The 13,942-nt window shown below is 42.4% G+C and overlaps 1 protein-coding gene across 4 annotated transcripts in view; it reads left to right on the plus strand.

Annotated features, from left to right (window-relative positions):
* The window catches only part of LOC139007009 (retinol dehydrogenase 16-like), a 33,282-nt gene extending 20,775 nt beyond the window's left edge, over positions 1-12,507 (plus strand). For 3 of the 4 annotated variants that reach the window (XM_070409953.1, XM_070409951.1, XM_070409952.1), the window contains 3 exons: positions 10,358-10,616; positions 11,466-11,629; positions 12,183-12,507. In XM_070409953.1, coding sequence (XP_070266054.1) covers positions 10,358-10,616; positions 11,466-11,629; positions 12,183-12,400 — 641 coding nt within the window. In that variant the 3' untranslated portion in view covers positions 12,401-12,507. The remainder of the gene's footprint in view (positions 1-10,357; positions 10,617-11,465; positions 11,630-12,182) is intronic. The other variant, XM_070409954.1, reaches the window with a different exon arrangement.
* Positions 12,508-13,942: the final 1,435 nt, after the last annotated feature.

Here is a 13,942-nt window from a genome sequence, read left to right on the forward strand (position 1 = left end):
TTTTTTATAGCGGAGTAATATTTCATTATGTATGTACTACTTCTTTATCCAGTTGTCTATTGATGGCCACTTAGGTTGCTTCCATAACTTATTATGGAGCTACTGTAGCTAATGCTGCAATAAACATAGGGATGCATATATCTTTTCCAATTAGTGTTTTGGAATTTTTTTAAAATTTTGTTTTATTGCTTAAAGTATTACAAAGAGTATTACATATGTCTCCTTTTTTCCCACCCTTAACAATCCCCCAGCCTCCCCTACCCCCCAGTGTCTTACGTCCATTGGTTATGCTTATATGCATACATACAAGTCCTTCGGTTGATCTCTTACCCCCCTCCCTCCTGCCCCCCAACCCTCCCCGTCCTTCCCCCTGTAGTTTGACAGTCTGTTCGAGGCTGCTCTGCTTCTGTATCTATTTTTGTTCATAAGTTTATAATGGTCTTTGTTATCCATGAGTGAGTGAGATCATGTGGTGTTTTTCCTTCATTGACTGGCTTATTTCACTTAGCATAATGCTCTCCAGTTCCATCCATGACATTGCAAATGGTAAGAGTTCCTTCTTTTTTACAGCAGCATAGTATTCCATCGTGTAGATGTACCACAGGTTTCTAATCCATTCATCTACTGATGGGCACCTAGGCTGTTTCCAGATCTTAGCTATGGTGAATTGTGCTGCTATGAACATAGGGGTGCATATATCCTTTCTGATTGGTGTTTCTGTTTTCTTGGGATATATTCCTAGAAGTGGTATCATGGGGTCAAAAGGGAGTTCTATATTTAGTTTTTTGAGGAAACTCCATACTGTCTTCCATAGTGGCTGCACCAGTCTGCATTCCCACCAGCAGTGCACGAGGGTTCCTTTTTCTCCACATCCTCTCCAGCACTTGTTGTTTGTTGATTTGTTGGTGATAGCCATTCTGACAGGTGTGAGATGGTACCTCATTGTTGTTTTGATTTGCATTTCTCAGATGATTAGTGACTTTGAGCATGTTTTCATATGTCTCTTGGCTTTCTGTTGAAAGGTGTCTATTTAGGTCCTTTGCCCATTTTTTGATTGGATTGTTTATCTTCCTTTTGTTAAGTTGTATGAGTTCCCTATAAATTTTGGAGATTAGGCCCTTATCAGATATAACATTGGCAAATATGTTTTCCCATGCAGTGGGCTTTCTTGTTGTTTTGTTGATGGTTTCTTTTGCTGTGCAGAAGCTTTTTATTTTGATGTAGTCCCATTTGTTTATTTTCTCTTTAGTTTCCAATGCCCTAGGAGCTGTATTGGTGAAGAAAATGCTTTGGCATATGTCTGAGATTTTGTTGCCTTTGGATTTTTCTAGTATTTTTATGGTTTCCCGTCGTACATTTAAGTCCTTTATCCATTTTGAGTTTATTTTTGTGTATGGTGTAAGTTGGTGGTCTAGTTTCATTTTCTTTCATGTATCCGTCCAATTTTCACAACACCATTTATTGAAGAGACTATCTTGAGCCCATTGTATGTAATTGCCTCCTTTGTCAAATATTAATTGAGCATATTAGTTCGGGTCGATTTCTGGGCACTCTATTCTATTCCATTGATCTATATGTCTGTTCTTGTGCCAATACCAGGCAGTTTTGAGAACAGTGGCTTTGTAATACAGCTTGATATCTGGTATTGAGATCCCACCTACTTTGTTCTTTCTCAGGATCGCTGCAGCTATTCGGGGTCTTTTTTTATTTCAGATGAATTTTTGGAGAGCTCATTCTAGGCCTGTGAAATATGCCATTGGTATTTTAATGGGAAGTGTGTTGAATTTATAGATTGCTTTGGGTAGTATGGACATTTTAATGATGTTGATTCTACCAATCCAAGAACATGGTATGTTCTTCCATCTGTTTATGTCTTCCTCTATCTCTTTTTTCAACGTCCTGTAGTTTTCTGAGCAGAGGTCTTTTACCTCCTTAGTTAAGTTTATTCCTAGGTGGCTTAATTTTTTTGGTGCGATGGTAAATGCGATTGTTTTTTAGTCTCTCTTTCTGTAAGTTCACTATTGGTGTATAGAAATGCCATAGATTTCTTGGCGTTGATTTTGTATCCTGCTACATTGCCAAATTCATTTATTAAGTCTAATAGTTTTTTGATGGAGTCTTTAGGGTTTTTTATGTATAATATCATGTCATCTGCAAATAAGGACAGTTTTACTTCTTCTTTTCCAATTTGGATGCCTTCAATTTCTTCTTCTTTTGTCTAATTGCAATGGTTAATACTTCCAGTACCATATCGAACAGGAGTGGTGAGAGTGGGCATCCCTGTCTTGTTCCCATTCTTAGGGGAAATGGTGTTAGTTTTTGTCCATTGAGTATGATGTTGGCTGTGGGTTTGTCATATATGGCTTTTATTATGTTGAGGTGTGATCCTTCTATTCCCACCTTGCTGAGAGTTTTTATAAAAATGGGTGTTGGATTTTGTCTAATGCTTTTTCTGCAACAATTGATATGACTATGTGTTTTTTTTCTTTCAATTTGTTTATGTGATGTATCACATTTCTTGATTTTTGGATATTGTACCATCCTTGCATCCCTGGGATAAATCCTACTTGGTCATGGTGTATGATCTTTCTGATGTACTGCTGGACCCGATTTGCTAAGATTTTGTTGAGGATTTTGGCATCTATGTTCATGAGGGATATTGGCCTGTAATTCTCTTTCATTGTGTTGTCTTTCCCTGGTTTTGGTATTAGGGTGATGCTGGCTTCATAGAATGAGCTTGGAAGTGTTCCTTCCTCTTGGATTTTTTGTAGTAGTCTGAGGAGGATAGGTTTTAGTTCTTCCTTGAATGTTTGGTAAAACTCCCCTGTGAAGCCGTCTGGTCCTGGGCTTTTGTTTGCTGGAAGCTTTTTGATGACTGCTTCAATTTCTTCCATAGTTATTAGCCTCTTGAGATTTTTAGATTCTTCCTGATTGAGTTTTGGAATGTTGTCTTTTTCTAGGAACATGTCCATTTCCTCCAGGTTGTCTAATTTGTTGGAGTAGAGTTGTCCATAGTATTGTTTAACAATCATTTGTATTTCTGTGGGGTCTGTTGTTATTTTGCCTCTATCATTTCTGATTTTGTTTATTTGGGTCCTCTCTCTTTGCTTCTTGGTGAGCTTGGTAGAGGTTCATCAATCTTGTTTATCCTTTCAAAGAACCAGCTCTTGGTTTCATTGATTTTATGTATTGTTTTTTTGGTCTCTATGTCATTTATTTCTGCTCTAATCTTTATTATCTCCTTCCTTCTGCTCACTCTGGGCTTTTCTTGTTGCTCTCTTTCTAATTCTTTGAGTTGTAGAGTTAGATGATTTACTATCATTTTTTCTTGTTTTTTGAGATAGGCCTGTAGAGCTTATAAACTTCCCTCTCAGGATTGCTTTCATTGTGTCCCTTAGGTTTTGGATTGTTGTGTTTTCATTGTCGTTAGTTTCCAGGATGTTTTTAATTTCTTCTTTGATCTCATTGGTAACCCAATCAATATTTAATAACATGCTATTCAGCTTCCAAGTGTTTGAGTATTTTGGGTTGTTTTTATTGTAGTTTATTTCTAATATTATGCCATCATGGTCTGAGAAGATGCTTGGTATGATTTCAATCTTCTTGAATTTGGGGAGACTTTGTTTGTGACCCAATATGTGGTCTATTTTTGAATATGTCCCATGAGCCCTTGAGAAGAATGTATATTGCGTGGCTTTAGGGTGAAGTGTTCTGAAGATGTCAATTAAGTCCATCTGATCTAGTGAGTCATTTAGGATTGCTGTTTCTTTGCTGATTTTTTGTCTAGAGGATTTATCCAGTGATGTCAGTGGTGTATTAAAGTCCCCTACTATGTTTATATTGTTGTCAGTCCCTCCTTTGATATCTTCCAGCAGTTTTTTTTATGTATTTGGGTGCTCCTGCATTGGGTGCATATATGTCTATCAGGGTTATATCCTCTTGTTGTATTGATCCCTTTAGTGTTATGAAGTGGCCTTCCTTATCTCTTTTTTTTCTTTTTTTTTAAATTAAATCTTTATTGTTCAGATTATTACACTTGTTCCTCTTTTTCCCCCCCATAACTCCCCACCTTCCAGCTCCCACCCCACCCTCCGCCCTCACTCCCCACCCACTGTCCTCATCCATAGGTGCACGATTTTTGTCCAGTCTCTTCCCGCATCCCCCACACCCCTTCCCCCCCCCCAAGAATAGTCAGTCCATTCCCTTTCTATGTCCCTGATTCTATTATAATCAACAGTTCATTCTGTTCCTCAGATTATTTATTCACTTGATTCTCAGATTCATTTGTTGATAGATGCATATTTGTTGTTTATAATTTGTATCTTTACCTTTTTCTTCTTCTTCCTCTTCTTAAAGGATTCCTTTCAGCATTTCATATAATACTGGTTTGGTGGTGATGAACTCCTTTAGCTTTTCCTTATCTGTGAAGCTCTTTATCTGACCTTCAATTCTGAATGATAGCTTTGCTGGATAAAGTAATCTTGGTTGTAGGTTCTTGGCATTCATCACTTTGAATATTTCTTGCCACTCCCTTCTGGCCTGCAAAGTTTCTGTTGAGAAATCAGCTGACAGTCGTATGGGTATTCCCTTGTAGGTAATTGAGTTTCTTTCTCTTGCTGCTTTTAAGATTCTCTCTTTGTCTTTTGCTCTTGGCATTTTAATTATGATGTGTCTTGGTGTGGTCCTCTTTGGATTCCTTTTGTTTGGGGTTCTCTGCGCTTCCTGGACCTGTAAGTCTATTTCTTTCACCAGGTGGGGGAAGTTTTCTGTCATTATTTCTTTAAATAGGTTTTCAATATCTTGCTCTCTCTCATCTTCTGGTACCCCTATAATTCTGATGTTGGTAAGTTTGAAGCTGTCCCAGAGGCTCCTTACACTATCTTCTTATTTTCAGGTTCTTTTTTCATTTTGCTTTTCCGGTTGAGTGTTTTTTGCTTCTTCGCATTTCAAATATTTGACTTGGTTCTTGAGCTCCTCTGGTCTGCTGTTGGGAGTCTGTATAATATTCTTTATTTCAGTCCGTGTATGCTTAATTTCTAGTTGGTTCTTTATCACAGCATCGAGGGTCTCATTAGATTTCTTGTAGATCTCAATAAGTTTATCGGTGGCTTCTAGACAGTTCTTGAGAGACCTTAAAAGTGTGGTTCTGAACTCAATATCCTCCCTTGATAGTTTTGTCCCGTTTCTTTGTCTCCACATTTTTTATGCTTTCTTGGTGCATCCCCTAGTGGTCTTTGTGCGCAGTCTTGTTCTAGTTAAGCCCTGATTGTTGTAGTTAATACTAGGGGGATTTGACCTCCAGGCCGACTGGCTGTGAGAATCAGCTGTGTCTGCAGTGGGAAAACTTCTGTCCTCTGGGGAGGTGCTAATCTAGCCTTTGTCTGAGTCTATCCGGCAAATGGCTCTGCGCAGGGCTTAGGCAGGGCTTGGGCGGAGCGGGTGGCATGGGATCAACACAGTGGGTGGAGGGAGCAGTTATGGCTGCTCTCAGTCCCGTTCCCAGAGGCTCTTCTTCTCAGAATCCCAGCAACCGCTGCAAACCTCGGAGAGAAAGCTGCCCTCACGTTCCGACCAATGCCAGAGAATCCCGCTTCTCCCGTTTGAGTCTGAGTCCCTAGCGACTCGCCAGGATCTGGAGCCCAGAGTCTGAGACTCCCTCCTGATTGAAAACGACCACCGCGCCCTCAGCCACCAGCCCGATCCACGCGCACCACCGCACTTTTGTATTTGCCTCCTCTGAGCCTCGGTATGCTGTTCTCTTTCCTTCTAGTTGAAGAATCTCTCCTCAGCCAGCCTTCCTGTGGTTATGGGTGATGTCCGTTCCGTCTTTTAGTTGTATTTTTGAAGTGGTTGTTCGAGGCAGCAAACTCCGGTGTTTACCTATGCCGCCATCTTGTTTTTCGTTCCTTATCTCTTGTTATGGACTTCACTTTGAGGTCCATTTTGTCTGATATAAGTATTGCTACCCCAGCTTTTTTTTTTCATTTCCATTTGCCTGTAAGATATTTTTCCATCCCTTCACTTTCAGTCTGTGTGAGTCCCTTCTTCTGAGGTGGGTCTCTTGTAGACAGCAAATGTATGGGTTATGTTTTTTTATCCATTCAGCCACTCGATGTTTTTTGGTTGGAGCATTTAGTCCATTTACGTTTAAAGTTATTATTGAAAGGTACTCGTTTGTAGCCATTTCTTTTTGTGTGTGGCTGTTTTCTTTCTGAGCTTTTTATTTCTTCTTTTTACACCAGTCCCTTTAGCATTTCTTGCAATGCTGGCTTGGTAGTGATAAACTCCCTTAGCCTTTTTTTGTCTGTGAAGCTTCTTATTTCCCCTTCAATTTTGAATGATAGCCTTGCTGGATAGAGTATTCTTGGATTCAGTCCTTTGCTTTGCATCACTTTGTAAATTTCTGTCCATTCTTTTCTGGCCTGATGTGTTTCTGTTGAGAAATCATTTGATAATCTAATGGGAGATCCCTTGAATGTAACTTTCCATCTCTCTCTTGCCGCCTTTAAGATTCTCTCTTTGTCCTGAACATTTGCCATGGTAATTATGATGTGTCTTGGTGTGGGTCTTTTCGGGTTCACCTTGTTTGGGACTCTCTGTGCTTGTGTGATTTTATCTTCCCCACCTCTGGGAAGTTTTCTGATATTATTTCTTCAAATAGGTTTTCTAACCCTTGTTCCTCTTTCTGTTGTCTGGCACCCCTATTATTCGTATGTTGTTTCATTTCATGTTGTCCCATAGCTCCCTTAGGCTCTCCTCCTGTCTTTTAATTTTTTTCTCCAATTGCTGTTCAGTTCAGGTGTGTTTTGTTTCCCTGTCTTCTAATTCGCTAATTCAGTCCTCCGCTTCTCCTAGTCCACTGTTGAAACTTTCAATGGTGTTTTTTATTGCAGCTATATCACTCTTTATTTCTTCTTGGTTCTTACATAATTTATTGATTTTTTCATCTGTTTCTTCTTGCTTCTTGCATAAATTGTTGATTTTTTCCTCCATCTGGTTTATGCATTCTAGGACCCTTAATCTGAATTCTTTTTCTGTCATGTTGCATGCCTCTGTATCACTTAGCTGCTTTTCTGATGAGTCCTCCTTTTCTTTCTTTTGGGGGTTTCTTTGTCCACACATGTTTGGTCGTACCGCCATATCTAGATGTTGAGTCGTTCAATGGCTGCTCCTTGGGTGGCAGTGGCTCCTCGGGCTGCGGTTGCTCCTCGGGAAGTTATGGTAGAAGCCGCTCCTCAGTTGGTAGCAGCTCCTCTGGTGGGTGCTGTTCACAGTTGTGGTGGCTCCTCTGGCTGGTGGGGGGAGGCTTCACACACAGCTGCTGTTCCTCAGACAGAGGGTGTGGTGATCAGGAGGCTGTTGTTCCTTGGATGGTGGCAGGCCAGGAAGCCCTCCTCATCGAGGATGATGGTGTAATCCTCTGGGGTCTCAGTCAGACTGAAGAACTTGCACCTGGTCTTGGAGGACAGTAAGGCAAATTTGATCAGTCCTTAGATGAAGAGCGGGAGACTCTCTTTGGCAACGCTGGCAACTTGCAGCCTGTGCTCCAGGATGTGGAGTTCCCTCATCAACCTGCGCTCCGTGGCGGCTCATCCACGGGGGGCGAGCCACAGCCCCCGCCCCCTGTGCACCCAGCCTGCACCGAGTATCACGGGCGGGCAGCCCGGGGACCAGGAGCTCGGCGGCAGGTGGGCCCGAGAGGACAAAGTATAGGCCCCACAAGCCGCGAGGGGCGAGGGCGGCAGGCAGCGAGCAAGGGCGGCAGTGCTGGTGGAGCGCACGGTGCGGAGAGCAGCTCTGGATTTTTTTTTTTTTTTTTGAGAAATACCCTTCAGGGGGATTGCTGGGTTACATAGTAGTTCTATTTTTAATTTTTTGAGGAACCTCCATACTGTTTTTCATAGTGGCTACACCAATTTGCAATGCCACCAACAGTGCACAACATTTCCTTTTTCTTCACATCCTTGCCAACATTTGTTGTTTGTGGATTTTAAAAAATTTTTTTTTTTTATTTCAGAGATGAAGCGAGAGGGAGAGAGAGATAGAAACATCAATGATCAGAGAGAATCATTGATAGGCTGCCTCCTGCATGCCCCACACTGGGGATCAAGCCCACAACCTGGGCATGTGCCCTGACCGGGTATTGAACCATGACCTCCTGGTTCATAGGTCAACCATCAACCACTGAGCTCCCATTCTTTCCTCCTGCTGGGCTGTTTGTTGATTTTTTGATGATAGCTATTCTGACAGATGTGAGGTGATATTCCACTTTGGTTTTAATTTGTATTTTTCTGATAATTAGTGATGTTGACCATCTTTTCATATGTCGATTGGCCAGCCTTATGTCCTCTTTGGAGAAATATCTCTCAGGTCCTCTGCCTATTTTTAATTGGATTGTTTGTCTTTTTGGTGTTAAGATGAATTCCTTATATGTTTTGGATATTAATCCCTTACTGAATATATCATTGGTGAATATCTTCTCCCATTCTGTAGGTTGTCTTTTCGTTTCATTTATAGTTTCCTTTGCTATGCAAAAACTTTTTAGTTTGATGTAGTCGCATTTGTTTATTTTTTTCTTTTGATTCCTTTCCCTGAGAAGAAATATTCAAAAATTATTTCGAAGACCAGTGTCAAAGAGTTTACTGTCTATGTTTTTCTTGTAGGAGTTTTATGGTTGTTGAGTGTGAAATTTGATCTTTAATATATTCATTCTTGTATTGGGTGTAAGAAAGTAGTCTAGTTTAATTTTTGAGCATGTGTTTTTTCAGATTTTTCAATATCATTTATTGAGGAGACTGTCTTTATCCCATTGTATAGTCTTGCCTCCGTTGTCATAGATTGCTTGACCGATAGGTGTGAGTTTATTTCATGGCTCTCTATTCTATTCCATTGATCTATGTGTCTGTTTTTATGTCAGTATCATGCTTTTTTAAAAAACTGAATGTATTGGGGTGACATTGGTTAATAAAAACATCTAAGTTTCAGATATACAATTCTACATACAGTACATCATCTGTATATTGCATTTGTATTTACCACTCCAAATCAAGTCTTCTTCCATCACCAATTATCCCCTCTTTACTCTCGTCTACAACCAGCATTTCCCCTTCCTTCTAGCAATTCACCATGCTATTCTCTGTGTCCATGAGTCTTTCTTCTTTTTTTCTTTGCTTAATCCCTTCACCTTCTCACCCAGCTCCCAACGCCGTCCTCTCTGACACCTACTATGTTCTTTTGATTATTATAGTCCTGTAGTATTTTTTGTTATTGGATAGCGTAATACGTCCCAAATTGTTCTTCTTTCTCACGATTGCTTTGGCTAGTCAGGGTCTTTTGTGGTTCCATACAAGTTTTAGTACTATTTTTAGTTCTATGAAAAATGCCAATGGTATTTTGTTACAGATTGCATTGAATATTTAGATTGATTTCAATAGTATGGATATTTTGAAGGATTGCATTGAATCTATAGGTTGATTTTGATAGTATGGACATTTTAACAAGGGTAATTATTACTATACATTAGCATGGTATCTGCTTCTATTTTTTTGTACCTTCTTCAATTTCTGTCTTCAATAGCTTATAATTTTCTGAGTATAGGTTTTTTACTTCTTTGATTAAATTAATTCCTAAGATTTTTGGTGTGTTTTCTAAAAATGAACTTTTAAATGAGATTGCTCTCTTAATTTCCCTTTCTGATGGTTCATTATTGGTATATAAAAATGCAACCAAACTCTGGCCTTGCGGCTCAGGCAATTGGAGCATCGTCCAGGTTCCGGTTCCATCCCTAGTCAGGGCAGGTATGGAAGGCAACCAATCAATTGCTCTTTCTCTCTCTCTCTCTCTCCACCTTCCTCTCTTTAAAATCAATAAGCAGTCCGGGCTGGTTTGGCTCAGTTGATAGAGCATCAGCCTTTGGGCTGAAGGGTCCCGGGTTAGATTCCGATCAAGGGCACATGACCTGGTTGCAGTCTCTATCCCCAGTAGGAGGTGTGCAGGAGGCAGCCCATCGATGATTCTCTCTCATCATTGATGTTTCTATCTCTCTCTCTCCCTCTCCCTTCCTCTCTGAAACCAATGAAAATATATTTAAAATAAAATAAAATCAATAAGAACATCCTCGGTCTGGGCACTAGGAATAAACCAGGAGGAAGGCCTACTCCCTGTCACCACAGCTTACAGGGTCTGCACTGCCCCAAACCCTGCAGACAGCACGTAGTTAACTGTTACCTGTTCTGCCTGCTCCCCATGTCGCCTCCTCATACTGTCCTCACTCAGTTGGAAGGTGAATTGGAACCACAGCTGTGTCCTCACTGCAGGGTCTCAGCACAGTCTTCCTCTCTCCCCTCTGTGTGCCCAGGACTCTGGGGCCTGGTGAATAATGCTGGCATCTCTGTGCCCACGGCACCCAATGAGTGGCTGACCAAACCGGACTTCGTAAAGATACTCAATGTGAACCTGTTGGGGGTGATTGAGGTGACCCTCAGTCTGCTGCCCCTGGTGAGGAAGGCAAAAGGCCGAGTGGTCAATGTCTCCAGCGTCATGGGTCGTGTAGCCTTGTGCGGTGGGGGCTACAGCATCTCTAAGCACGGCGTCGAGGCCTTCTCCGACTCCCTCAGGTACTGGACTGGGACAGAACCTCCCTTGGCTCTTCTGCTCTGTGCTTCCCGATAAGCCTTTTCCAAGGGGGTGATTTCACCCAGACTGAGAGTCTCTTCCTTCTAGATCCTTCTCTCTTGCTTTGTGCCAGGCATTCATTGGGAAGCACTATTTTGTCTTCTGGAGGCTGGATGGGCTCAGGACAATGGAGTTGATTCAACCTGTCCCTGCCCACAGTCAGGAAGCATGTGAGACAGAATTGGAACTGATCTTATTCCACCTCACAGCCCGTCCATGTACATAACTGCTATGGTAATTGGGTTCCGGGGGCCCTGTTGTCAGTGAAGCCCAAGGGAAGCACTTTATTCAGGGGAGCATCTTCATCACTTCAGCTGTAGAGACTCCACTGGCTTCACGGCTGAGGATGGCTGTGATGGGGGGCAGCTGAGACCGCAGGCTGAGAGAGCTCCTTCGAGGACAGATGGCCTGGAGGGTGACCTGGGTGGGAGACCAGAAGGAGGGGTGTGAGGAGCATGGGAAAGATAAAATAGGCACAGCCCAGTTTTTTATTGCATGTGACAGAAATACCAGGGGGTAGAATTTAAGTGGTGTCTTTCAGCAGAATTGGTAGGATTTGGAGTTATAAGCAAATGTATGAAAATACTTATAAAAATACTCTAACTCTGTAGGGAGGCAATATTATCATCAAATTTTCTCCTCCTGTCTTCTGCACTTCACAACTCCCCAGACTTTTGAGCTTAATCTACTGCAATCTTACATTGGTGTTTTATTGGGGTGGGTTTTTCCAGGTGTTGTTTTCTTTTATAAGACCTCTGAAGTCTTTGCCTCTCTGTCGGTTTGCCTTGCAGGAGGGAGCTCTCCCACTTTGGGGTGAAAGTGGCTATCATTGAGCCAGGTTTCTTCAAGACTTTTGTGACCAGTCCTGCAGTGATTTCTAGGAGCTTCCAAGACACATGGGATAAGGCCAGCCCAGAGGTCAAGGAGGCCTATGGGGAGAGGTTGCTGGCATGCAGTAAGTGGGCCTTGTGGTTCATGGGGATAGAAGCAAACCATTTTTCTGAAGTCTAGATTCATAGTTAGTACAACCTTAGTCTCAGGTCCAACCTCTGTGCTCTGACTCACCCAAAAACGGGGGACCTTTAATTCTATGTCCGTGGTCTCCTGTTGTCAACTGGTAACCTAAGGAAAGGATCCAGGCTTGCTAGACGTGGCACCACTGTCTTACATGAGCTTCTCATTTTGTTGAGGATGAAACTAAAGCCAGAGAGAAAAGACACCCGTGTACTCCTGCTTAGCCAGTAAGAGAGCAGCTGAATTTCAGGCACTTAGATTTCTAGTGTCTGTGGAGACCTGCAGTTATGTGTTCCACATATTCCTAGGAATAAAGCCAGAGGTGGATTAGAGTGAAACAGTTGTGCCTGGGGGATGAGGGGGGCACCCTCTATAGAATTTGGGTGGATTCAATGTAGGAGACCAGGAATTCTAGAAACTCATCCTGTAAGGTGATCTAAATGTGGGAAAGTTGGAGATGGGAATACATCTGGATCCTTTCTCATTCTGGACAGCCCTGAAAGCAGTTGGATCATTGGATAAAATATGCTCACAAGATCTGTCCTTGGTGACGAACAGCATGGAACATGCTCTGACCGCCTGCCATCCCCGCACCCGATACTCACCTGGCTGGGATGTCAAGCTCATCTACCTTCCCATGAGCTACATGCCCACCTTCCTGGTGGATGTCATGATCAAGTTGACCTACCCAAGACCTGCTAAGGCCATGTGACCCAAGATTGTGGTGCATAGTAGGGGGGAATTGGGTACTGTGTGAGGGAGGAGATGCATCTGTAGAGAGAAGTATGGTGCATTGTTGCTCACATTCTCAAATACTATTATTAAAGTAATATTAAATAATTGATTCAAAGAATATACATTTCTTTTTTAAAAAAATATATTTTATTGATTTTTTACAGAGAGTAAAGGAGAGGCATAGAGAGTCAGAAACATGGATGAGAGAGAAACATCAATGAGTCGCCTCCTGCACACCCCCTACTGGGGATGTGCCCGCAACCAAGGTACATGCCCTTGACCAGAATGGAACTCGGGACCCTTCAGTCCGCAGGCCAACACTGTATCCACTGAGCCAAACCATTTAGGGCAAATACACATTTCTTTAAAGCCAGGAAAGGTTTCTGAGCAGGACACACACTAATGTTGCAGAACCTTGTTCTTTCCAATATTCCTAAGGCCAAACTTTGCCAGCCCCTTCACCATCCACAACTCACCGAAAACCCTGTGTTATAATCACAATTAACTAGTTATTAATATAAGGAAGGAAGCAAACGGGAATCAAATAATAAGCTTAATAAACTAAGGAGTTGGAGCAAACATTAAGCTGAATAAAATGGGAAGCTGAAGCAGAAACCAGGACAGCATTCCAATGAGTTTGCAGGGAAGCTATAGCATATACAGACTCATCACACAGTCCAGGGGACTGCCACGGAGGAGACTTAATCCTCAGAGCTGACAGGAAAATCACCCCGAGGTGCTGCCCTGCCCACCCAGACTGGATTCTCAGGAAGGAGGAGGGGAAATTCCTCTGCTGGGCGCGTGAGCAGTAGAAACCAAGTCATGTAACAGAACTTTTGGACATGCGCAATAAAAGTTGTTAGCACAGGAGGGAGGTGTTTCCTTTTGGACATGCTCAGTAGAGCCAGGGTGATGCTAGAGGGGCAGAGCCTAGCCTGGGAAAAACTGGGAAGGTGATCAGATTGGATAGAGACCTTGGAACCCCAGTAGGACCAGGTAAGCGATTGGTTGGGAGGAGGGCCCCTCACCCCCTGTACCCTCTACGCCCCCACCCCACCCCACCCCACCCCGACACACACACACACACTCAAGCCCGGAAGAATCAGAAAGCTGGTTAGATGGACTAAATGACACCTTGTTCTTTACTGTGAACCAAGAAAATATGGAGAGTTAACAGCCCTGTGACTGTTGCTTCTAGACCCTTCCCATCCTCTATGTCCCTGAGGGTGTATTAATGCTCTTCACCCCAAATAAAATCCTGCCATCACATTTATTTATTTACCAGAGGCCCGATGCATGAAATTTGTGCAAGGGGCTCGGCCCTCACAGCCACGGCTTCATCTGGAAGGTCGTCCGGAAGGATGTCCGGTCTAATTAGCAGATTACACTTTTATTATTAGACTTTTGCCATCACATTTAAACTTCTCCACATGTGTACCTTTTGAAATTCTTTTCTCTCAACAGCACAAAAGAACCCGTTTTCACCAGTAACACCTGCCCCTGCCAATGAGATCTACGG

Source organism: Myotis yumanensis, unplaced genomic scaffold (assembly GCF_028538775.1).
Source record: "Myotis yumanensis isolate MYYU_CA2020_CCGP unplaced genomic scaffold, mMyoYum1.0.hap1 SCAF_3, whole genome shotgun sequence".
Lineage (NCBI taxonomy): Eukaryota > Metazoa > Chordata > Mammalia > Chiroptera > Vespertilionidae > Myotis > Myotis yumanensis.